Source organism: Budorcas taxicolor, chromosome 8, assembly GCF_023091745.1.
Source record: "Budorcas taxicolor isolate Tak-1 chromosome 8, Takin1.1, whole genome shotgun sequence".
Lineage (NCBI taxonomy): Eukaryota > Metazoa > Chordata > Mammalia > Artiodactyla > Bovidae > Budorcas > Budorcas taxicolor.
The window spans coordinates 97,940,790-97,967,450 of record NC_068917.1 but is presented as its reverse complement, the minus strand read 5'-3'; the positions used below and the strand labels follow the sequence as shown (position 1 = coordinate 97,967,450).

The 26,661-nt window shown below is 35.5% G+C and overlaps 2 protein-coding genes across 2 annotated transcripts; both read right to left on the bottom strand.

Moving 5' to 3' along the window:
* Positions 1-498: 498 nt before the first annotated feature.
* On the bottom strand, positions 499-11,463 carry LOC128052724 (protein NipSnap homolog 3A). Its single transcript, XM_052645285.1, has 6 exons — positions 11,357-11,463; positions 8,485-8,695; positions 6,094-6,252; positions 4,450-4,599; positions 937-1,023; positions 499-847 (listed from the first exon to the last, which is right to left on the bottom strand). The coding sequence occupies exons 1-6, from the start codon at positions 11,414-11,416 to the stop codon at positions 771-773; spliced, it is 744 nt and encodes a 247-aa protein (XP_052501245.1). The 5' UTR covers positions 11,417-11,463; the 3' UTR covers positions 499-770.
* A 13,977-nt stretch (positions 11,464-25,440) lies between these two features.
* LOC128052793 (olfactory receptor 13D1) lies at positions 25,441-26,383 on the bottom strand. Its single transcript, XM_052645348.1, is given in 4 exon segments — positions 25,441-25,665; positions 25,667-26,180; positions 26,182-26,272; positions 26,275-26,383. Coding segments are annotated over 4 exon segments (939 nt in total).
* Between the last annotated feature and the right edge of the window lie 278 nt (positions 26,384-26,661).

Sequence of the window (26,661 nt, the reverse complement as noted above, 5' to 3'; positions counted from 1 at the left end):
GAATCAGATTGTATATGTAGACTTTTATTAGGGCAAATATTTCCATAAGCATAAATATCTCATTAAAACAGATGACCAAATATATTTATTTAAAGTGATCCAAAATGAAGTAAAAATTAGTAAAACTGACTATAAATGAAGATACTGCAGCATATAAACCAATGATTCATCAATGATGTTTAATACCAGGACCTAATAACATTTTCCAAGTAAGTAATTAATGTGATAAACATTATTAATACAGATGACACAGATAACATTGTATTCTTCCATAGTAAAGAAATATGTTTAATATTTTTATGAACCCCATTTGGTATTATAAAATAAACCTGACTGGACAAAAACTTTTAAAATCGCAGAAAAACAGACATGATGAAAAAGGTAATAATGTATACAAATAATTTAAAGATATTATCGTAGATATGGAAATGTAATAATCATTTGAATGTAAGAAAATGCTACAAAAGCAGAGGGTTATCAAAAGAGAGAATGAGAGATATTCTCAAACAAATGAAAAATCAAGATCTGGTAGTAAAGGCAAGTATTTTTAATATATGACAGATACTAAAATGTCAAGGGGAAAATGAACAGACTGTTTCCTGAAGTGGTAGTGACAATGGACAGATGTACCTTTTAAATATGCAAAGGACACAGCAAATTAACTTACCACCTCCTTCAAAATAAAGTGAGAATCTCTTGGTAGAATTTAAGCACCGATAGCAGATACATCTTATGACAATTCATGAAATGCTCTGTATATCACTGGAAAACTATTTCAATGGTGAAAATGATGTAGGAATCAGAAGCATATTCTGTTGAGATTCAAGGAAGTTAACACTTTCCCGAACTGGAAATAAATTTGTAAGAAGGCATATAAAGTTATTGACTGAATCTGATTTGGTGAAAGAATAACTCATTCCTAGTGAAATAGCTTACCAGCTGCCACTACTCTGGGATCCTCATGAGACTGATGTCTCCCAGCTGCACGGCTGTCTGCACTCTCGTACCACCAAAGAACATGAACTGCAGAAATAAACCAGAAGTAGATGTTAAAGACTGTGGTGTTACTACCAATAAGAGTCAGAAACATTAACCAGAAACTAAAAGTCCTATTCTTTCAATCAAAATAGTGATTATCACAGGTAATGCTAAGTATGTTACTGATAAGATGTCAGAGGGGCCAGAGATTTGGGAGAGAAACTTATAATTAGTCAAACTAGTTTTGTAGATGAAGAAAGAAAAAGCTGGAAAAGAGAAGTAAAATAATGCAGCTAAAGACATAATTAGGCCAAGATCCAAATTGTCTGACTTCCTAATACATGTTAACTTTATTTTAAAAAAGCAAGATTATAAAAAAGTTGTGCTTACTATTGAATATTTGGGTGATAGAAAAAAAAGTAGGATATTAAGTGTCTAAGGAAAAATTATATTAAGTGCATTTCCTTTAAAAAAAAATGGGAGTAAAATCACATTAGGATCTTGCTGTATATTATGTTTAGTCTTAGTAACAGATTTTTAAAAATCAACAATTTGTAATTCCTCTGGAAATAACATTAATTTTTAATGGCTATGGGAATTCCTTCTTGTAACAACATTTCATCCCAACCCCTTATTAGTGGCCAATTAAATTATTTTCACTAATTCAATATTCTCTGAAATACTGGGAATATTCTTGTGCGTAAATTTTTATAATATATACTATCTGTATAGGAAAATGAAGACAAAGAGAAAGTATGAGGCATTTCTATACCACCCAGAACAAACTGTTTTAATACCTGGTGTAACTCTGTCCACAGTTATGCATATATATTTGTATTTACACACACACACACAAACACACACACACGCGCATGCTTCTCTGGTGGCTTTGTGATAAAGAACCTGCCTGCCAAGGAAGGAGATGCAGGTTCAATCCTTGGGTCGGGAAGATCCCCTGGAGAAGGAAATGGCAACCCACTCCAGTATTCTTGCCTGGGAAATCCCATGGACATAGGGGCATGGTGGGCTACAGTCCATGGAGTTGCAAAAGAGTCAGACATGACTTAGTGACTAAACAATAACAATACATACAAACATGTATAAGAGTATATGTTTATAGTTATATATGACACATATTTATATATCTATTTATGTATCACATGTGTATTACAGAAAGAAAGTCATACAACATTGTTTCCAAAGTTTCCTTAGTATAAACAATGCTGATATAAACTTGATTAGAGCAGCAGTACATGTACATCTATGATAAGAACATTTACCACTAACATTTGTTGGGTGCTTGCTATGGTGCTGGGCCTGGTTTAAATTTTGCATGTGTTAACTCATTTAGTTTTCATAATAACCTTAGGGTCAGGTTATTATCACATTTGGATGAGGAAAATAAGTAAGGCACAATAAGGTTAGGTAACTCACTGAAGGTCATAGAGTTTTAATTGGTAGAGCTGGGATTCAAACCCAGGCAGTCTGGATCTGATTGTTTTCTTAATATAAACTAAAATTTAAACTGAGAGAAGCAAAAAGTATCTTATATACATATATACACACTTACAAATATACAGTGTATATATTATACACTATCCTCAAGAAGTGAAGTACTGATTTATACTCAGCATATTATATTATCATACTCCTAGTACACTGAGCATGAATTTAAGATTAAAAGATGTGTGTACACACATTTCAGTTTTTTTAAAAAAACAGTATTGTAAAAATAAAGTAAAATAATAAAAAAGTATACACATTCATTATAGTAAATTAGAGATTTAAAAAACCTTTAATCTGATCATTTAAATATGACTGTATTTTATGTCCTTTCAAATTTCCTTCTCGTAGAACTAAAAACATTCATGTTTCCTAGAATGTAGGCAAAAACAATTGAAATAGTAAAGCTTTTTATTTATATTTATATTGCCAAATTACTGGAGGAGGTTGAGCTTAAGCCTTGCAGTACAACAGTATTTGTTTTTCCCTGGCCCCTCTAATACTGTATCTTTAATACATTTTTATTAGGTAAAAAATGGCATCTTATTATTGTTTTAATCTGCATCTTCTTTAATATATATTAGTTGCCTATGTCATCTTGGCATAAGCTTTTCTTTTGGATTTCATTTATATATATATATGTATATATATATGTATATATATATATATACACACACACACATATGTACACACACACACACATAAATGCACAAAATATGAGCCTTTGAATAATAAAATCATCAGTTGAGTCTTTTTTTTCTTCATAGTTTCTTCATTTGTTTTTGGCTTACAAATGTTGTTTTCACATATTAATAAATTTATCTATAATTTGTTTCAGTAATTCTATGAATTCAGTTTTTAACTGAGATCTATAATCCACCTTGATTTTATTTTAGTGTATGGTATGAAATGGGCATTTAATAAGTATCATAATTTTTCTCTTCTGTATTTCTCAACTGGGACAAACGTGTTTTCGCACAGTGCAACTTTTTTATTTCTTTTTTTACAATATATTATCAGAATTTGAATTTCTGGGGAATGATTAACTCAGTTTCTGCATATGTTAGGTTTGAGGTGTCCATTAGACATGAGCAACTGGATATTATGGGTTTTCAAATATTAAAAGTCTTAATCATTTATTCTTTCAGATAAACTTTATAAACATTTTCTGAGTTTGCCACAAAAAAAAAACCCACTCAAATTCTGACTGGAGTATCTTTCAACTTTAGAAGTGATGTATCCCAAATAGATGTTTTTATTAAATAAATCAGTATGATATATATACTATGTGTATCTAAGTAGTGAGAGATTGGTTAATTTATTTCTTTGGGTTTGTCTGTGTTTTTAATATTATAATAACTATATATTACTTTTCACCCCAAAGCAATCTCCCTACATCAGTTAATATTATTTTCAAAAAAATCACAAAAGGTACAAGCTTTCATGTATAAAATAAATAAGTTGTTAAGACAGTAAATTTTAAAAGTTTCCATCATAAGAAAAAAAATTTTGTAACTATGTGAGATGATAGATGTTAACTAAATTTATTGTGGTAATCATTTCATAATATATCCATACATCAGATCATTATTTCTACACCTTAAACTTATACAAGGTTATATGTCAATTATATTGTAATAAAGCTAGAAAAAAATAGTAAAAGTACATTAAAAAAATGATGAACAGGTGATTTCTTGAGATTCTTTCCAGTTTTTAAAAATTTTATCATTTTGATATATCAGAGAAAAGAGCAGTTCAATATTTGAAAAAGGCTTCATAAGGTATTGATATTCTAAATAAGATTGAAAACAGGTTTACTTAACTCTTAAAATTACCAAAAAACTAATAATTTGGCAATAAAAAGTAAAAAACACTCAATAATGAGAACAGAAACAAACTGACCCAAGGAGCTTAACAGTAGATCAACAATATACTTTGTAATTTCATAGAAGAGATGGACAACTGTACCTCTGTTCAGTACTCCATATTCTGCATGGAACACTCCAACTAATTTTGTGTAGCCTTGATTGACATGAGTATGAACTGCCCTTTTAAATGGGTCACCCCACAGAGCTGGCCCACCAGGTTTCATCTGAAAAGTAGCCAGTTCATAGACTCCTAGAATAGGGAGAAAAATATTTTACAGAACACATTCAAACAGTTTGTAGTCCTGTCTAGTTTGGTTCTGGTGAAAAGCTAATCTACATATATAGATTTGGAGGATCATACATATATACATGTTTATGTAGACATATTTATTAATAATTTGCAGTTTTTCTGTGCTTTTATGTTTAGAAAGTTTTTGTTTCAGTTTCAGGGCGAGTTGTTTTAGCTTAATGTACAGAACAAAGAAAAAGGGACTAGAAGATACAGGTAAGTTATTATCTAAAATATTTTTAACCTATAAAATTAATAAAATAGTGAGAATTTATAACAGAATAGGACTTTTTAGCTGCCTGCATCTACACTTTCATAACAGAAATGAATAAGAAAGTATTTTCCAATTTCTTACAGCTCTACTCTTCTTTGCAACTTTCGCTACTTTTTTGCTTTATATAATTGCCTCCTATAGGTTTGCACTTCTACCAGCAACAGCAGGCAAACAATGGACCTCAGAGTTTTTGAGGGAAAATAAACCCTAAAGGAGATGCTTTTTATTATGCCTAAATATCCAGGTAAATACTTGAAAAGCATTTTACCTTTGGATAGAAGTATAGAGTGGATGGACAAAAAGAAACCACAGGACTGGTAGATTTGAGAAGTAGAGGAAAAACATGCAAGTTACTGAAGAATCATGAATAACACAGAGGAAGAGAACCAAGACTTGATATTATCTTTGAAGTCCAGTAGTTCATTTAGATGGTGCCAAAAGCTGAGGGGGATCTAGGCAGATAAGGATCTAAATAAGACTTTTCAATCTCCTGTAATCTAAAATGCACTATAGAGTTGGGAATAACGGGGGGAATAAAATGTCATTTAAATTAGTTTATGCTTCTTCTAGTCTGACCTTTGGTTAAAACTGGATTGAGGTAATAATTTCTTTAAGTCAGCAAGAAGTGAAATCAGGAAGAAGACAAATCTTTAGGAATTATTTTCAAACTGAGAAATAAGAAAGAGGAAGACACAAACGTTAGACTACAGTAATACAGCTCGGCAGTTTCAGTTAATTCATTCCCCCCAAACAGTCAATTTTATAAGCAAATTTATACTTAATGATTTGAGATTGATAGTGATTTATGGAAGATACTTTTAAAAGTTTATATTATTTTAAAATTATGATAAAATATCATACATTATCCCTCATTTACCCACATGTGTTCCTTGTTCCCAAGGCCCAAATTCTCAACTTTTAGTGACCATGTTAACTTTTTCTATAATACAGCTAAATTTTAAGCATCAGTACAATACTAATTTGGAAAAATACTTCATTATTTAATGCTCATTTTTAAAATTAAGAGCTCCAACTTATTTTTATCTCAACAATCAACATATATTCCTATATTAAGCAAAAGATTAACTTCATTTTTCCCGTTAGAAGTTTAGTTTTTATAGTTTAAAATCTTAAGTAGTTTCTCCATCAAAGTTCAAAGGGAGTAAGACCGAAGGACTTACCTTCTTTTGGAGGTTTTACTAATTTGCACCATGGCACCAGATAAGTGATTTCACTCTCTTGTTTATCAATAAGAGCCAAATTTGGAATGAGAAATTGTTCTTGCCATTCCTTATCTTTGGCCAAGGCTTTCCGAACTTCAGTTCGATGAGCAAAATTGTCTATAGGAAGGAATAAGAAAAATAAAAATGATTTAAAACTACCTCTACTTTTTCTGGGTTTCATTCAATTTTATAAACATTCATCGGGCCACATAAGAACTGTGCTATATTACTGGCAATACCAACATTGTTCCCAATTGTTCATGGTCTTAAATGGGAGCAGCAATGTAATCAATTAATGATTATGTCATACAGTAATGAGCTTTATATGCTCTATCCACTTAATAGGTAGTTGTGAGAGTTAGGTAAGTTATTGAATCTTTCTGTGTCTGTTTAACTCCAGGGCTGACGTGAGGATTAAATGAATTAGTACATGAAATGAGCTCAGCACAGCAGTGTTTGATACCTAGTGAGTGCTCAATATACATTAACTATACTTACTAATTTTACTGAGGCATTTAAATTATAGTGCCAGTTTAGAAAAATACTTTTTCTTTGTTAGTGATGATGGTGAAGAGTGGTCAGGTCAAAGTACAATTGAATTAAATTTAACATGAAGTTAAATTAACATGAAATGAAGTTAAGATTTGCTTTTCAGCCTCTCTGAACAAACAGCTTCTAAAGAAATAGTGCTCCTTCTCTTACTTGTCACCCATTCTTTTTTACCCAGTACTATTTCTCCTGTTTGTTACCTATATGTTACTAAGATATGGGCCTAGAACTACTATATTTAGTAATAGGACCTTTTAAGACTAATGCTAAGAGTCTTCTATGGTTTATGCTGTGCAGATAAGGAATAACAGTTATCTTAGAGCTAATGTAAGTTATATCAGGATGTTACTAGTAATTTTCTTAGTGGAACATGATTCAACTGGTGGTACATAAAGGCATAAGTTGTGCTTTAATGGGGTTTGTTCTATTACAACAGGGAGAGCCCCCAAACTATGGCCATGTTAAATACAGAATGAGTAAGAGTGCATGCTCAGTGGTGTCCGACTCTTTGTGACTCCATGGACTGTAGCCCATCTCCTTTGTCCATGGAATTCTCCAGGCAATAATACTGGAGTGGGTTGGTATTTCCTACTCCAGGGGATCTTCCTGACCCAGGGATGGAACACAATTCTCTTGCATCTCCTGCACTGGCAGGCAGATTCTTTACCACTGCACCACCTGGGAAGCCCTTTACATATAAAACTACTTTATGACTATTTGGACACTGATGACTAGACATTAAATGAAATTATTAAGTTGTGTCTGACTCCTATGACCTCATGGACTGTAGCCCATAGGGTTTCCCAGGCAAGAATTCTGGAGTGGGTTGCCATTTCCTTCTCCAAAAATTATTTAGGTATCATCAAGTCCTTATGTGACTTCACAAAGATCTGATACTGCAGCAATAAATATTCTGGGGATTCCTGGAATCGTTCTCCTTTTTCTAAACCAGTGGTTGGTCAGCTTCAATATCAGAACTCACTCAGTCCCTTTTCTTTTACCTCCATAGACTAGTATAATGACAGTGAATTCCTTGAAACTCCGGGGGCACAAAAAATCAAAAGTGGTCCTGAAAACAGAATTATTGAATCTTACAGGTGGATGAGTGGTTTGAAGTTAACTATCATCCCCTGAAAGTGAAAGTTGCTCAGTCGTGTCGGACTTGTTGTGACCCCATAGACCATAGAGTCCATGGACTTCTCCAGGCCAGAATACTGGAGTGGGTAGCTGTTTCCTTCTCCAAAGGATCTTCCCAATCCAGGGATCAAACCCAGTTCTCCTGCATTGCAGGTGGATTCTTTACCATCTGAGCCCACCAGGGAAGGCCAAGAATACTAGAGTGGGTAGCCTATCCCTTCTCCAGTGGATCTCCTGGATCCATGAATCCCCTATCAACTATTTCCCTAAAGTCCCCTAGATGTTTGAATGATTTTGGCTAAAACATTAATATCCAGATATAGCTTCAATATAAAGAAAAATAATTCTTTTCTTTATGACCCTAACCTACTTGGGTTCTTGCAATCACTGCTTTAAATTTTTCATAAAAAAATCTTTACAATAAGTCAGTCTAAACTTTTTTTTTTAGAATTAAAGTTTAGTTCACAATATAAAGGTTCTAGTGATGGGCTGTTAGGTGTACTGTTGAGAAGAATAATCACTGAATTTATTTTTGGTATTGCTTTTTAAAAGTTTTACTTAACCTGTATGTTATTTAAAGTAACATAGATCCAAGAACTAAGTCTCATGTAATATCTAACAGAAAGGACATCTGTACTGAATGCTTAAGCTACTGACTCATACCATACTTCCAAATATGAAACACTTTATTCACTCTGCCTCCAAATTCTACACTCCAGTATCCAACCAATTCAGAGTGAACTGTCCGAAGATGAATGTTTTTTTTAACATTTTCCAGGAATTCACTCATTTTTGAGGGCTTAAGATAATAGGTACGAAATTCATAGAATGTTCCATCGTATTGTCTGGGGCCTGTAGCAAAAGATGAACACACCTGAAAAGAGATGAGGAAAATTTAAATATTCTGGGAAATAAGGGTTTATAATATTATGACAACCAAATCTAAGTCTGGAAACAAGGGACACACATTAAATTTATAATCTGTTTGGACTTCTGCTGTCTTCTCTCCATAGAATTTTAGAGATATGTCAATAAAGATGCCCGCTTTTAAACATTCTATAGCTACTGTTTCCTAGGAGGAAGTCCACCATTAGTCACTTTTTCATGAGAAGTTGCTCACAGGAAAGCACTGGGGCACTTTCTTTACCAAAGGACTACAATCAGGATCCTAACAGTCTTTACAAATAGTTTATTACCTCTTATTTAGCCAATATTTCATCTTTATTGAATAGTATATATGTTAGAGTTAAAACATTTAAAACAATTTCTAAATATACAGATATTTTGGCTAGCACAATGAAAATGTGTTTACTGGAAAAAATTCATATTTTAAAGGTTCCTAAAACAATGGAAATTCCTGGTCAGATCAAAGTATTTTTTAAATCCAGTGAAGTATACCACTGGTCAAAAATAGGACAGGAGTTTAACTAATGTAATAGGAAACTATGACCTAGTCAATTGTATTGTAATACGGTGATATCCTGGGTAAACCCTAGAAAAAGAAAAAAAAAATCAGTGTCAGAATTGTCTGAATAGTTACTAGGTTTTAATTACAGATGCAATCTGCAGAAGGGCATTTAATCCACCCAATTATAGCAGGTTGATATAAATATCAGTTAAGAACCATTAGTTACTTCTGTAATAGTCATATGCTCACAATGTAAATTTCTAATTTGGTTCTATGAGTGAACTTAACTTTTAGTAGGAAATGCTTTGTGTATTGTATGTGTTTGTGTGTATACATAGGTATATACAAATACATACTATATATATATATATACACACACAAATATACACACACACTCATATTCTAGTTTACATATCCATCCTATTTAAGTTTTGTTAGCATGTGCACATTTCCTGAAGTTGATTATACCAGAATTATCTATTAAAATAGTTTAGGTACTTATAAAGCTATTGATGAATTTTGGCCTTATTTTGACTACCTGATATGTCAAAGAAAGCAGTACGCTTCATGCTGTGACATATATTTTGTTTACTGAACACAATAATACATATATTTTACTTAACTGTGTATAAGGCTTAATTACAATCTCTTTTGAGGTCATTCCCAGTCTATGATGAGTCATATTCTTATTGCCCAATTGACTATGCTTGCCATCAAAAACAAGTGCAGCTGGCCCTGTTTTTGGCAGATGTTCTTTTGGTGCCATTTTAGCAAACTTTACTAACACAATGTTAAGCAAATAAAAGCTGCCTAATACTTATAGTTTAAAACTATTATAAATAAAATATATCAGATATCAGAAAATGGATCAATGGAGTAGGTGTAACAACTTTTCAGGGAATTCTTATTTGGAGATCAAAATATGTGATGAACGGCACACATCTGACTATCACTGGCAGAAGAAATATACAATAGGAAAGCTCAGGGAAAGGTTAACAGCTAGGAGTATGTGATCATATTTGGAGATCAAAATATGTGATGAACAGCACACATTGTACTATCACTGGCAGAAGAAATATACAATAGGAAAGCTCCAGGAAACGTTAACAGCTAGGGGTATGTGATTTGTGAGAAGTCATGAAGTGATTTTTGTTGCAAGGCCACTAGAACTGCAGGGAGAGGAATCATGAGTGCTTCCTTTTCTCTAAATTAGGGCTCATTCTCCTTAGTAGTGACTTCCAATTCATTTATAAGAGAACATCTGGTTGACATTTAATAACGTCAAAGTACAGAATAAAATTCTAAGGACTAATTCTTGATCCTGCCCCAGTAGAGAGAATCAGAATGAAGGCTGTAATGTTAATCTCGGGTGAAGGAGCCATCAGTGGTTTCTCTTTAGTCTCTACCAGAAAGTCAGTTTGAGAAGGAAGTAAAAGCCTGAACATCAAAAGGAAAAATCTCTAGGTTAGATTCACAGAATAGGCCAATCCCTGACAGTTAAAGCTGAATCACAATGATCTACTTTGTACATTTCTCATCCAGATTAAATGAAGTTGTCAGCATCATATCTGCTACGAGGTTCCTGACAGTGGCTGACTCAGGCACCAACCTCTGGAGATAGTGACAGCTGGGCAGATGCTCCACCACCCGACCCTGGGCCCTCTCTTTAAGGTTCTCTGCCTGCAAAATGCTGGGAGGTTGCGTATTTCATTTAAAAGGGGGAGAATTGTTCTGTTGCTCCTTCAGTCTGGAGGGGCTTGTCAAAACATAGTAAGAGAGGCGTCTGGACCAGTGCCTAGTTCAGGCCCCAAACGCGGCAACAGCAACCTCGCCGGTCCGCAAAGACGCAGCAGCTGGCGCTTCAGGCGAGTCCTCACGACCAACGGGCACCTAGACTAGGCGACCCTGGCAGTGGGTCTTCTCTTAATGGCACCCTTCCTCCTTCCGCGCGTCCCAGGGACCCCGCCTCCGGATTCCGAGACTTGCTAGAACTTCTCGTGCAGCACCACGCGGGCTGGTCTGGGACCATTGACGCATGCGCGGCCCGCGCCCTACCCCTTGCAGACGCCCCCGCCCTCTGCTCCCCTCCCCCAGGAAACGTTTTGGGCGGGTCCGGGCAGCCGGTACCTGAGGCGCCGTTAATGGAGCAGCCAGGGCCCTAGTCAGGCTCCTTCGGAGGGCAAGCATGGTGCGGCTTCAAGCGCTGAGACGAGCAGAGGCCGGCACTCTTCCTTAAATTCCTCCTCTTGTGTCTTCCTGACTGGCAGGGAGCAGCGCCTGCACAACTGCGGGAGGCCGGCTCTGGGCGGGTCGGCTCCTCCTCCTGAGCGGGTAGTGGGTGGGGCTGACCGCCGCGGCAGCCCGGCCTTCTCCAAGAGCTGAGCTTCGGAAGTGTTTGTTGTCCGCCCTGGCCCTCTCCGTTTGTTCTCTGAAAGGTTCTTATCCTCAGCGTCAGAAGTGATATTATAGTTAGCAGAATGTTGACGTCCTCGTTCCTGTACCACCTGTCTGGGCCCATCACTTCGTCTCCTTGCGCGCCTGCGTACAATTAATTCGTAAAAGCGCGCGTGTGGAACGTGAGTGTGTGGCCAGGGAGCCATCACTCCCCCCCACCCCGCCCCAGGGAATTTTCCTTCCTCGTCAGTACGCACAGCGTGAAGTTGTAAGGCTCCAGATAATTTACATTGTATTTTTCAGGAGCTCAGAGGAATGGGGGTACCGAGCTAGTTAATGAACAATTCAAAGATAAACATACGTTGTTAAAATTCTGTAACCCTTAAAAGTAAAACCTCTGGTCTAGTCTTCCCTATCCCTGATTATTGCTCACTAGAATAACTACCTTCTAACATTTCGAGCTTTTTCTTCTAACGCCTGTTTTCTGTCTTTTAAAATAATAGGTATATTCTGCTGTTTTTTTTTTTTATTTTTTTCCTTTTCTGTTTAGATAGCATCTTTTGACTCTCTATGGAAGAAGAGAATTTACGTCTCTAGTATAGCACTGCCTGTCCCCAACTAATTTCCCTTCCTGAACCTAATAATGTTTACGCTAAAAAATCAATTGATTACATCATTAATTTAGATCATTTACATCATATTAAGACTTCCCTGGTGGCTCAGATGGTAAAGCGTCTGCCTACAATGTGGGAGACCCAGATTCGATCCCTGGGTTGGGAATATCCTCTGGAGAAGGAAATGGCAACCCACTCCAGTACTCTTGCCTGGAAAATCCCATGGACCGGAGGAGCGTTGTAGGCTACAGTCCATGGGGTTGCAGAGAGTCGGACAGGACTGAGCGACTTCACTTTCACTTTTCAATGCTGATGTTATTCTTGCTAATAGTTACATTATTGCAAACATTAGTGTAATATTTCTTACATTATCAGGACTAGTGGGGTTAGTTGTGCCTTGTGCAATGACTTGAATCATTCCTTCAGAGGAAAGGATGCTTTTACAAAACAAGGCATTATCTGTGCCCAGACTGGATCTTTATGTTAAAATTAATTTTCTTAGACCTCCTTCCCCTACGCTGTAATTAATAATTCATTCCCTCATTCAACCTGTATTAATTAAATTTCCTCTATGCTGACTGACCTAGATAGCATAATGAGAAGGAGAGACATTACTTTGCCAACAAAGGTCCGTCTAGTCAAGGCTATGGTTTTTCCAGTAGTCATGTATGGATGTGAGAGTTGGACTGTGAAGAAGACTGACCGCTGAAGAATTGATGGTTTTGAACTGTGGTGTTGGAGGAGACTCTTGAGAGTCCCCTGGACTGCAGGGAGATCCAACCAGTCCATTCTGAAGGAGATCAGCTCTGGGTGTTCATTGGAAGGAATGATGCTGAAGCTGAAACTCCAGTACTTTGGCCACCTCATGCGAAGGTGACTTATTGGAAAAGACTCTGATGCTGGGAGGGACAAGGGGACGACAGAGGATGAGATTGCTGGATGGCATCACAGACTCGATGGACGTGAGTCTGAGTGAACTCCATGAGTTGGTGATGGACAGGGAGGCCTGGCGTGCTGCAATTCATGGGGTTGCAAAGAGTCGGACATGACTGAGCGACTGAATTGAACTGAACTGAGAGTATCATCATTAACTGCATCTAACTGAGAGCAAGATAGAGGAAATCTCCAATATTTCTAAGTGGAAAATGCTTACAAGATAGGAGTAAAATTTATGGCCACAACTTAGAATTAGATAAACATTGTTAAATACTGTTAGGGGCCTAAGACAGTCACCTGTTTAGTTTCTCACAGATTTTAATTATCCTCAAAGTGTTATAGTTAAACTTTTATCTAAATGGTAAGATTTTGAGAGATAAATAATTTCCTCAGGTTCGTTGCTGCCAAGTGCTAAGTGGCCCAGCCAGTACCGCTTTTAATTATTGCTCATCTGGTTCAGTGAGTGTGAAAGTGCATTTTTTACACTGTACATAATAAATAGTTATTGGTTAAAGGGTGGAAGAAATTATATGAGGTGGGTAAAGGCAACAGTCCACTTGATCATGTCTCTACTTGGTTTTGTCCAAAGGTCAGGCTCATCACATCTGCGAAAGGAAGTGGCAGAGGTGGATTCAACACTAGCCCAGCTGCATAGGAGGGCAGTAGCTTTACATGTAAACTCCAGATACTTGAACTCTGGTGATGTCCCTGGTAAGTACTTTGTGCTACATTCTGTGGTCACTAGATGGTGGTATAAGGTGGTTTCTTTCCTTAGGCCTTGCATAGTGTGAGCTATTTTTGTTTCTTTTGAGTTCCTGTAACTTAACTTATGGGTATTTAGAGTGGAGTTCTCTCAGTTCTTCTCTTTTGTCATAAGATATTATGTACTGAAGAGAACACCTTCAGTAAAGATGAATTACTTTAAAAACTTTTATGAATTGCTTTATTATAAATATAAATAATGGTAACAAAGTAACAAATTTTCATTCAGTGTTTGTTAGCAAATATGGTGTTCATATCGGTGAATATGTATTAAGCACTTGTGTGTTGAGTATTAAATTAAGTGCTTTGGGGAAGGAAGAAGACTGGATGCCTTTTATTGAGCTTGTCAATTTCTTAATGTTTCTGTATCAGTCTCTCTGCTGCTAGCATTCTTAGACTAAGCAGCAGGAAAGACTGTGAAAAGCTCAAAATTACATATAATGTGAATTTAGTTAACATTTCTATTAATAAATTGTTTTTATTACTAAAACATGTAAACATGAGTTTAATGTATTATATACACCCCTTTTTAGAAATCCTTAATTAATTGACTTTAAGTTTTGCATTTGAAAGTGAATTCTAGTGCCAATGACCTTTAAAAGCTCTCAATAAAAAAGCAATTATTTCCTAAGATAGGTTTTGCAAGTCTATTGCTTTGAATAATCCTTGGGCCTCACAACTGCAGTTGGGGGAAAAACTGCAGTTGGTAAAGGGGAGGTATTTCTGGACCTTTTGCTACTTGTTTCGGATTTTTATTACAAAATATGGGTGACTTCTTTCCTGTGTATGTGTTAGTCGCTTAGTCGTGTCTGACTTTTTTGTGACCCAATGTACTGTAGCCCGCCTGGCTCCTCTGTCCATGGAATTCTCTAGGCAACAATACTGGAGTAGGTTGCCATTTCTTTCTCCAGGGGATCCGCAAGGATCAAACCCGGGTTCCTGCATTGCAGCTGTCTGAGCTACAATACCTGTTATCTTTAGGCACTAGTGTGCTTAGTTTGTGACACATATTTTTCCCCAAGAAATTCCTCTTTCAAATGAATGTGCATTATCTGACACTCTCCAATATAATTCTGTTCACCTTTGCAAGTTGTCATGGACACCTACTAGTTGAGTAATCAACACACTTTTTAATCTGTTTTAGCTTTACTTGACCATCTTTAATTGCTTTTGCAGCATTTTTATAATTTTTTATTTTTAAAATTTATTCTCAACATTGTATTGAGGGCTAAAGCATTAATGTAAGAGGCTTGTAGGGTATATCCAAACCCAGGGGACCTGTTGTTTATTTTGCACCTTTTCAAGTCCTTCAGGATACAGTCTAAGATTTTCCCAAGCACACTTTATGATTGAAGCTCATATGTCCCTCTATCTCTTATGACAGTTGACAGACTCATAGCTTATGGGAAATGAGCACTACTTGGGATTAAAATTTTTCCTGAAAAAAATGTAAATTGACTTCTCAAGATAGCTTAATAATATTACTGAAGTTGGCTTCATATTCAAGATGACTTTCATCTTATATAGATGCTGAATATTAAGAAATAGGGTTCCCAGTTTCCCCACTGCCTTGAAGTCTCAGAAACTTCCATTCAGCACACACACACATACACACACAAAACTAAAAATAGTCAAAAGTCATAACTTTAGAGGCTGCTTCAGTATAATTCCTGTTCATAGTGTTTTCCTTTGAATAGTAATCCTGAGCCTGTAAGTGATTTGGAATGGGGTCTGTGGGTAGATTCATATGACTAGAGTCTCACTTGTGATTAGCTTTTCAGTGAGAGCTAGGCCCTCATTTGGTTGACCCTCTTTCCTATCTAGCTCCCTTTCTTGTTTTTAAGGAGATTTTAATGAACATTGATTATTCTCAAATCTTATGTTGTATACCTGTCACTCTTTCTTTCAAAGAATGTTGGTGATACCTATTTCACAGACAAGAGAACATTAGAGTCTAATGTACCTTATATTACATAGAAAGTGAAGTCGCTCAGTCGTGTCCAACTCTTTGCGACCCCATGGACTGTAGCCTACCAGGCTCCTCTGTCCATTGGATTCTCCAGGCGAAAGTACTGGAGTAGATTGCCATTTGCTTCTCCAGGGGATCTTCCCGACCCAGGGATCAAACCCGGGTCTCCCACATTGTAGACAAACGCTTTACCATCTGAGCTGTTATATTACATCTTTTACTTATTTCTTTTTTAATTATTCTTTTTCATTTCACCTTGTGAGGTTGATTTTCCATTTTTAGAGTAAAACAAAAACAGCAAACAAGAAGCTCAAAGAAGCCAAGTGACTGCCAAGGGGTAACAGAATGAATAGTTTAGAGATGGCTTACCCATTTTAATTGCTCTCTCATAATCCAGTGTTATAGAATATGTAACTTATTCTTTCCCATATTGGTATGATTATTTTATAAAGAATGCTTCAATAAATAACTATATTGGTCATATACTGTAAGTGGAATTAGTGAGTCAATTTCATATTTTTTTGTTGATTTTTAAATTGATTTATACTCTCACTGGCAGTGAATAGGATTTCCTCTCTCCATATTCTTGACAATTCTTGTTAAGTGTTTAATATTTTTGTATCTTTTGGCTGAGAAATATCTTATTAATTCAATTTACATTTTTCTGATTTCATGTGAATTAAGCATCTTCTCATAATTTTGTATGTCATGCCATTTTCTTTTCTTTTGGGTCCCTGTTTATATCCTCTGCCCTATTTTTTGTTATGTTGTTTATCTTAGTAATTTGATAACTTAAAGAAAAAAAAGTCTGCATACTAATCCTCTTTTGGTGTATTTGTTACTGACATAATCTTCCATTTGTGCTAGTATTTAAATCTTCTTAATGATGCATTTTTGCCATATAGATATTTCTTAATTAGTCATTTCTTATGTTTTAGTAATTTCTTGTGTCTTTTTTGGACTCATATACTTTAGGGAGAAAGGAGATATATTTTTCCTATCCCTGTGTATGAAGACATTTTCCTATAATACTTTACAGTTTTGCTTTGGTGTTTAGGTATTTGATTTGTCTCAAATGTATTTTGCTCACAGTGTGAGATGGAGGTTTAATTTGATTTTTATTTTTCCCTTTGATATTAGTAGTCTGTTACCAAAGCATAATTTATTAAATACTTCATTCCCTACAGAAATACCATGTTTTTAGGGTATAAACTTCTACATTGTCCAGGCCATTTTTGAATACCCTATTTCTTTGATGTATTTTTCTTTACTTATACTAATGCAGTGCTATCTGAATTATTGTAGCTTTATCATCCATCTTGACATTTGATACAGTAAATTTATATTTTTTATTCTTACATTGTCTTGGCTATTCTTGATCTTTACTATTCAAGTTGAATTTAGGGGTAAACTTCAGAAAATAAAAAAATTCTAAATTTCATTTTAATTGAAATTATACTAACTTTATAGAGAAATCTGGGATGAATTGACATAGTTATTCTTAAATTTCTTAACATGAACAAAATGAAGCTCCCAATTTGTGGGAGGTGTTATTATATGTGCTTTAATGAAGAGTAATACTTTTCCTCAAAAATTTCTTATATAGCTTTCATAGATTTATTTGTGAGAATTTACTTTTGTTGGTATTGTAAGATGCTTTTCAAAGTGTATTTTCTAACCAGTTGTAACTGCTGCACAGAACACTATTGAACTTTGTGTATTGATCATGTACTTAGCAACCTTGCTAGTTTTAAATTTTAAGATTTTCCTTTCATAGATTTTTTTCTAGTGAGAAAACTTTATTTTCATAAAATAATGAAAATTTTTGTTTCTTGTTTTCCAATATTCATACCCTCTTTCCTTCCCTCTTCCTCCCCTCTCTCCTGCCCTTGCTTCCTGCTTCCTTCCAATTTTTCTTTCTTTCCTTCTTTGCTTCCTCCCTTTCTCCTTTCCTTCTCTCTGTTTCTCTAACTGGGTAGGATTTCTATGCAATGTTGAGTTTGTTTGGAACTTTAAGGGAACTTGTTAGTTATAAATTTTTTAATAAATATTCTTTATTAGGTTAAAGAAATTTTCTTGTTTTTAGTTTGCTCAATTTTTAATTTTTAAAAATTTGTGAATGCCCATTAAATTTTATCAAGACTTTTCCTGAGTTTGCTAAAATCATTTGTTTTTATTCTTTAGTTGATATTGTGGTGAACTGCACGAACATATTTTTATAATGTTAAGACTTCTTTGGTAGTCTTACCTTCCAGTTATAAATCCTACTTGGATGTTAGATATTATTATTTTGAATGTTGTTAGATTCTGTTTGCTAGTATTTTGTATAGAGTTTTTCTGTCTATGTTTGTAAGTGAGATTGGCGCTTAAGTTTTCCTTTCTCATATTGTCCCTGTTCAGTTTCCATTTCAATGTTATTTTAGACTTATAGAAATGGCTTAGGGAAATGGGTTGGGCCTGGTTAAAGTTTTAAACTACTGATTTGGCTTTACCTGTTTTAGATTTTTTCATTTCTTCTTTTTATAAATCTTTGAGTTGGTTTCTTAGTGTATTAATTTTCAATCTTTCTTATTTTCCAATATATTTATTTAAAATTATAAAATGTTTTTATCTCACCAATTTTGATAGTCCTATTAACTAATAAATATGTTGAAATTTTCATCATTTTTTAAACATATAAAATATGTTTTAAAATTTCCACGTTTAAAACACATTTTGGGGGTTTCTCTTTTCAACATTGATTCCTAATATTACATTATGGCTATAGATTGTGGTTTGAATGATATTACTTGTTAGATATTTATTGAGACTTTCTTTCCTAATGCATACATGTTATAAACATTTTTTTGGATTTGAAAACATTCTTTACAGTTTACAAAGTTACACACACAAACATATACATACATGTATGATTGCCACAATTTTTTAAGATGCTTGACTCAACACAATTTCTAATATCTCAGCAATTTTCCTAAGTAGTACCAAGCACCTTATTTTTATCTCTTATTTCTAATCGCTCTCATTATATCTCAGGTTTCATTTTTATCTTGTTTTTATGTTCCCTATTTTTGAGCATTCTCTCTCTCTCTTACTATTTCATATAGTGACAGTTTGGATCCACTCACATATTTACTAATTTCTTTGTTTACTATTACTTTTTCATTTTGTTCCTTTCATCCAGAAACAGTTTCTTTCTTTCTAGAGTTGTCTTTATGGAAAAATCTTTTAGTGTTTTTTTTTTTTTTTTAATAAAAATGTCTTTATTTTGTCTTTTCTGTTGAAAGATGGTTAAATTTAGTATAGAATTCTAGGTTTTTGCTTGAATAATTTGAACATATTATTTCATTGACTTTGGGCCTCTATTTTCACTGATGTCATTAAAAATTTTTTTTCCCACTATGGTTTATTACATGATATTGAATATAATTCCATGTGTTGTACTGTAGGACCTTGTTATTTACTTATTTTATGTATAAAGGCTTATATCTGCTAATCTCAAACTCCTAATTTATCCCTCCTCCACTCCCTTTGCCCTTTGGTAACCATAAGTTTATTTTCTATGTGGGTAAATCTATTTCTGTTTTAAAGTAAGTTCATTCATATCATATTTTATATTCCACGTATAATTCATATCATCTGGTATTTGTCTTTCTTTGTATGATTTACTTCACCTAGTGTGATAATCTCTGGGTCCATCCATGTTGCTGTAAATGGCATTATTTCATTCTTTTTTATGGCTGAGTAGTATTCCAGTGTGTGTGTGTGTGTGTGTGTGTGTGTGTGGGCACATGCCACATCTTCTTTATCTGCTTATCTCTCCATGAACATTGTCTTGGCTTTTGTGAATAGTGCTGCTATAAACATTGGGGTGCGTCTACACTGATTTCATTTTATTTTCTTCTTAATTTTGAAACATTTGAGAAAAATAGATGTTATATGATATTCAGTTCAGTTCAGTTCAGTCGCTCAGTTGTGTCCGACTCTTTGCAATCCCATGAATTGCAGCATGCCAGGCCTCCCTGTCCATCACCATCTCCCGGAGTTCACTCAAAATCACGTCCATCGAGTCAGTGATGCTATCCAGCCGTCTCATCCTCTGTCGTCCCCTTCTCCTCCTGCCCCCAATCCCTCCCAGCATCAGAGTCTTTTCCAATAAGTCAACTCTTCGCATGAGGTGGCCAAAGTACTGGAGTTTCAGCTTTAGCATCATTCCTTCCAAAGAAATCCCAGGGCTGATCTTCAGAATGGACTGGTTGGATCTCCTTGCAGTCCAAGGGACTCTCAAGAGTCTTCTCCAACACCACAGTTCAAAAGCATCAGTTCTTCGGCGCTCAGCTTTCTTCACAGTCCAACTCTCACATCCATACATGACTACAGGAAAAACCATAGCCTTGACTAGAGGGACCTTTGTTGGCTAAGTAATGTCTCTGCTTTTGAATATGCTATCCAGGTTGGTCATAACTTTTCTTCCAAGGAGTAAGCGTCTTTTAATTTTATGGCTGCAGTCACCATCTGCAGTGATTTTGGAGCCCCCAAAAATAAAGTCTGACACTGTTTCCATTGTTTCCCCATCTATTTCCCATGAAGTGATGGGGCCAGATGTCATGATCTTAGTTTTCTGAATGTTGAGCTTTAAGCCAACTTTTTCACTCGCTTCTTTCACATTTATCACTTTCTGCCATCAGGGTGGTGTCATCTGCATATTTGAGGTTATTGATATTTCTCCGGGCAATCTTTATTCCAGCTTGTGCTTCTTTCAGTCCAGCATTTCTCATGAGGTACTCTGCATATAAGTTAAATAAGCAGGGTGAGAATATACAGCCTTGATGTACTCCTTTTCCTATTTGGAACCAGTCTGTTGTTCCATGTCCAGTTCTAACTGTTGCTTCCCGACCTGCATATAGGTTTCTCAAGAGGCAGGTCGGGTGGTCTAGTATTCACATCTCTTTCAGAGTTTTCCACAGTTTATTGTGATCCACACAGTCAAAGGCTTTGGCATAGTCAATAAAGCAAAAATAGATGTTTATTACATGATATTAAAATATAATGAGATCATTCATTATTAAGAACAGACTATTTCATTTTTTAAAAAACTGCTATAAATATTCTATGTGGAAAGCATCATGACATTCTTAGATGAACTTTTGTGGACCCTTTTAGACCCTCATTTTCTATTACAGTATGTTTAATTATAAATGTGCTTATGCGTTTATTATGGGCTTCCCTGGTGGCTCAGCTGGTAAAGAATCTGCCTGCAATACAGGAGACCTGGGTTCAATACCTGGGTTGGGAAGATCCCCTGGTGAAGGGAACGGCTACTCACTTTAGTATTCTGGTCTGGAGAATTCCATGGACTGTATGATCCATGCGGTTGCAAAAAGTCAGACACGACTGAGTGATTTCACTTTTGTTTTATGCATTTATTATGTATTATCTGTAATCACCTTTCCTTTATTATAAACATTATTACATATTCTACAAACATTGATCAAAACTACTTTTTACAAATTTTAGATTTTGAAATTTAAATGTGCCAGGCAAATCATACTGTAAAAACTTATGCTGTGTTTTATGTACAAAAAAAAGAGAGGAAAGTATCTTGTGTAGCATCTATACTGAGAACTTATTCAAGGGATTATCTATTCTCTTCTTTACAGTATCTTTTTATACTGTAAAGAAAGTAAGTCTGTATTTCATAATTTGATATCTTTGAGAAGAGATTTAAGACAAATGCTAATGCTGTCATATGTATTGAAACAATGCAGTTTTGCACACACTTTAAACTTCTGCAAATCATTGTCTTGACTTCAGATGATTTCACGATTAGAGTAAGACAACTAGTTTTACAATGTGATAAGTTATCCTAGCCTAGCCCAAAGCTAAGAAATATAGAGCACAAGGATTCTTAAAGTCTATTTTGCCTTGTGCCTTTATATAATTATTTTGATATTTGTCTCTTTTCCTATGCCAGAAAGTTGGGAGGGGTAGGGGAGGGTGGCTTATGTTCTTGAACTTTACACTACTGTATGAAAAAAATCTAAGACATTAAACACATAGATATCCAAGTCTGTGTGCATTTATTTCTTATGAAGACACTATTTCCATCTGAAACAGGGTAAGTGTGATACATAGACTTTGTCATGTAATTGTTGATTGATTTACTTCAATAGTTTGTTTCATTTGTTCTTCAGTTTTGAATTGTACACTTATCTTTCAAAATGCTTTGAAATTCAAACCTTTTGATCAGAAGCATAAGATTTATTTTTAATAGTCCTTTTATCACTAATACCAATAGTGTTCATCGTATCAAGTAATGTCTCATTCTCCATTTTTATATAATATTGTGTATTGCGTGCGTGTTTAGTCACTCAGTTGTGTCTGACTTTTTGCGACCCCAAGGACTGCAGCCTGCCAGGCTCCTCTGTCCATGGGGATTCTTCAGGTAAGAATACTGGAATGGGTTGCCATGCCCTCCTTCAGAGGATCTTCCCAACCAAGGGATCCAACCCAGGTCTCCCGCCCTGCAGGCAGACTTTTTACCATCCCGAGCCACCATATTTCAGCATACATATTAAAACTTATATTCTCTAATCACCTGAATCATTATTATAATACAGCCACTATTAATGTATGTGGTCTTTAACCTATAGTGCCTTCACATTTGTAATCATTGTTTGTGTCACATCTGTTATAGGAAAATTAATAGCATAGAAAAAAATAGTTTACTCAATTTACCGTGTTTGAATGAACATCAACTTCTTAATTTTTAAGTCAAGTTCTAGACCAAAAAGTTTCTGAGAAATATGAAAGTGAAAGTGAAGTCGCTCAGGCATGTCCGACCGTTTGCAACCCCATGGACTGTAGCCTACCAGGCTCCTCCATCCATGGGATTTTCCAGGCAAGAGTACTGGAGTGGGTTGACATTTCCTTCTCCAGAGGATCTTCCTGACCCAGGGATTGAACCCAGGTCTCCCACACTGTAGGCAGACGCTTTACCATCTGAGCCACCAGGGAAGTCCTGAATGATTATGTAAATTGATTGTTTTAAGAATAGCAGTGTTATTGAATGATTATCGTGTGAATATATAGTAGTGGCATCTAAAATTTTGTGGAATTGCAGAATAAATGCTGTAGAAAGAATGAGCTTTCTCTTGTTAAGGTGTGTACAATCTGATATTCTTGGGGAATCAAAATTACTGAAGAGCACGTGAAGGAGTATGGCAAACAACACATCATGCCAAAAAGTTTGCTGTTTTCTTTTCCCTTATTACCTTTAGCCTAATTGCCTAATTCTGGTAAATCTTCTGATGTATTTCTTTTCTTTCTCCTCCCCTTACACCATCCCCCAGGAATAGCAACTGAACTCTAACAAGAGTTCACTGTAGTAAATTAAGTTTCACTGGGACCATTAACATTTATTTTTAATTTCTCTCCTGTAGGCATTGTAAATAAGCTGTTAAAAAGTTTCCTTTTTAGAATAGTGGAACTTTTTCCTAAATTGATTAAGAGAGTTTATAATGACAGTATATTTGATCCAATTTCTGCCTTTGCTTTATTCATTGATACAACATTTAGTCAAAAGCTATATTCCTGACAGTTTTTGTATAATTTTTCCCCAACACCATACATATTATGGACAATTTCAAACATGAAGTAAAATTGAAATATTTTACACTGAGGATCGAATACTCACCAACTAGATTGTGCCACAAATATTGACTAGATTGGCTTATCTCATGCTGTGTCTATTCCTCTCTCTGTCCCTCCATTCAATCTATGTGATTTTTGATGCATTTCAAAATAATCTGTGGGAATCATTACCCTTTCCCCTAAATACTTCAGCATATATATTATTAACTAGAGTTTAAAGTTATATTTGTTCACGGTTTTTTCTTTTAATTTAAAGTTTACATACATTAAATTCACAAATCTTAACATAATATTAATAGTTTAAACAAATGCACACCTGTGCCACTCAAATTCGTATTAAAATTCAGAACATAAACATAGCCTCGGAAAAGTTCCTTTATGTTCTGACCCAGTTGATTCTTGCTTTATCCACTCACCCACACTGGCAACCACTATTCTGATTTTTAAAATACCGTAGGTTAATTTTGTCTGTTCCAGAACTTCAGTATATACTTTTCTAGAAACAACACTCTAGTTACTGTGCAGAGAATAAATTATAGGAGAACAAAGTAGGATCATGTTTGATGTATTTTCACAAATGGTACATATCACTCAAGGTGCTTGTGGATTAGACTTCAGTATTTCTAAATCATTGCTGGTGAAGAAACAATAGTCTTTTAAAACTTCCTGAATTTCTTTCCTGTGGTTGTAAGAGTAGAAGCTGTAGTTAGTTTTGAGGGGGAGCTCACTCACTCATCATTTTGGGAAGAATCCTGTTTAGGAGTGCACTTTGAGTTAGGTGTCCATTCATTTTTATTGAGAGAAGTGTGTGTTCTCAAGGAAGAAGGAAGTAAAGAGACACTATTAATCTTATAGCAGGGCAGGAACTAAATAGGAAAATGGACTTAAGAGGACCCATGTGAAGTTAATGGCTAATAGATACCAAGAGCAATAATATTTAATATTGGTTTATTTTTCTTACTGATCATAGTCCCTTTACATTATTTGTAAGCCTAAGCAAAATTTTAAACAGAGTGGTCTTTTGAATATGGATATTTATGAGATTTTATGTCTGTTCTTTTATTGAAGTCAATATTATATTAGATAAGAATGACTTCAATAGGATATTCCTGGTGATAAGAGTAGTAACAACCATTAAGAGGTATAAAGTACAAGTTATAAAATAAACAAGTCATAGGGATGTATACAGTATAAGGAATATAGTCAATAGTTTATAACTTTGTGTGGTTTATGTCTGTTATTTGTGGGCAAAGTGTGCTGTTGAGAGCTTAAGCAATACAGAAGCATGAAGATTATCAGAGAGGAATGATGGAAAAAGTTGTTGTTGTTTAGTTGCTAAGTTGTGTCTAACTCTTTTGTGACCCCATGGACTGTAGCTCGCCAGGCTTCTCTGTCCATGGGACTTCCCAGGCAAGAATCCTGGAGTGGGCAGCTACTTCCTTCTCCAGGGAATCTTTCTGACCCAGGGATCAAACCTGTGTCTCCTGCTTTGGCTGGTGGATTCTTTACCACTGAGCCACCAAATGAAAACCAGAAAGTAGGGAAGTGTAAACATTCCTGGAAGAAAGGGAGAGGAAGAAAGTAGATGGAGGAGGGGAAAGGATAAGAAGTAGGAGGAAATAGGGAAAAGAGAAAGGGAGAGAGAGAAGAGAAAAGCCATGTGTTTTATATGGGCCCAATTGCCTGAGCTGAAAACAACTAAAAACTCTGCCAACAAGACTGTTCAGAAGGTTTACATGAACATTCTGTGTTTAAAAGAATGGGAGTCTCATCTTTGGACTTACAAGCTGGTAAGTTTTCTTGACACTAGGTTCTATGACTTCATCTCAGAATACAGAAGACCTGATCTGGTCCCATACTGAGGATATAATATGCCTCATGTCCTTTCACATTTTCCATAGATGCAAGTGTTGACTCAGGACTTTCTTCACAGCTTCTTTCACCTTTTTATTTCTCAAGATGTAGATGATGGGGTTCAACATTGGGGTTACCACTCCATAAGACAGTCCAATTATCTCATCAGAAGTGTTTGTGTCCTTTAACTTGGGCTTCATGTACATAAAAAGGGCTGGACCATAGAATAAGATGACCATAGTCAGGTGGGCTGAACAGTATAGAAAAGGCTTTTTTTCCCCTCCCTTCAGCAGAATTAATTCTCAGGATGGAAGAGAGGATGAAAACATAAGAGATGAAAATTAATATTACAGAAATCACCAGTATAACAATATTTGTTACTGTCATGATAATCACATTGATGGTAATATCCGAACAGATGAGTTTAAGAAGGGCCAAGATCTCACAGGTCATATGATTAATAATATTATTATCACAGAAAGGCAATATCATTGTTATAATTGTTTGTATTAGAGAGGTCAGACAACCTATGACCCAAGACCATGTAGCCGTGTGCACATACGGCACGCTGTTCATGATGATGGGGTACCTTATGGGGCTGCAGATGGCCAGATATCGATCATATGCCATCACAGCCAGGAGGACACACTCAGTGGAGCCTAACCCAAGAGGGACAACCATCTGCAGAGCACAGCCAATGAAAGAGATGAATTTTCTCTCAGACCCAATGCTTTTAATGAGCATTAGGGGGATGCATGATGACGTGTAACATGTCTAAGAATGAGAGGTTCCCAAGGAAGAAGTACATGGGAGTGTGGAGGCAAGAATCCAGTATTCTGATGGTAATGAGGAGGCTATTTCCAGGAAGATGATCATGTACCTGATGAGGCAGAGCATGAACAGACAAAACTGGAGTGCTGGGTATTGGGAAAGCCCCACCAGGAAGAATTCAGTCACAGCTGAGTAATTTTCCATTTCTTTGTGTCCATGTCACTCACCTTCATGGTTATAAAAGGACATGACTCAGGAAAACTTACATTTATAATATAGATTTTCAGCACATCTTCACTTCCAATATTGTGCTTGACTCTTGTTTTTTTGTTTGTTTGTTTAATAGTCTCAAGAGCATATTTAACAGGGACCACACCACCCTCAACGGGTTGCAGATTAGTTTTTGGAGGGATTAGGGGAACACAAAAAAATCCCAGGTTTAATGTAGAAGCATAGACATACTGTATCAATTTCCTAGTGCT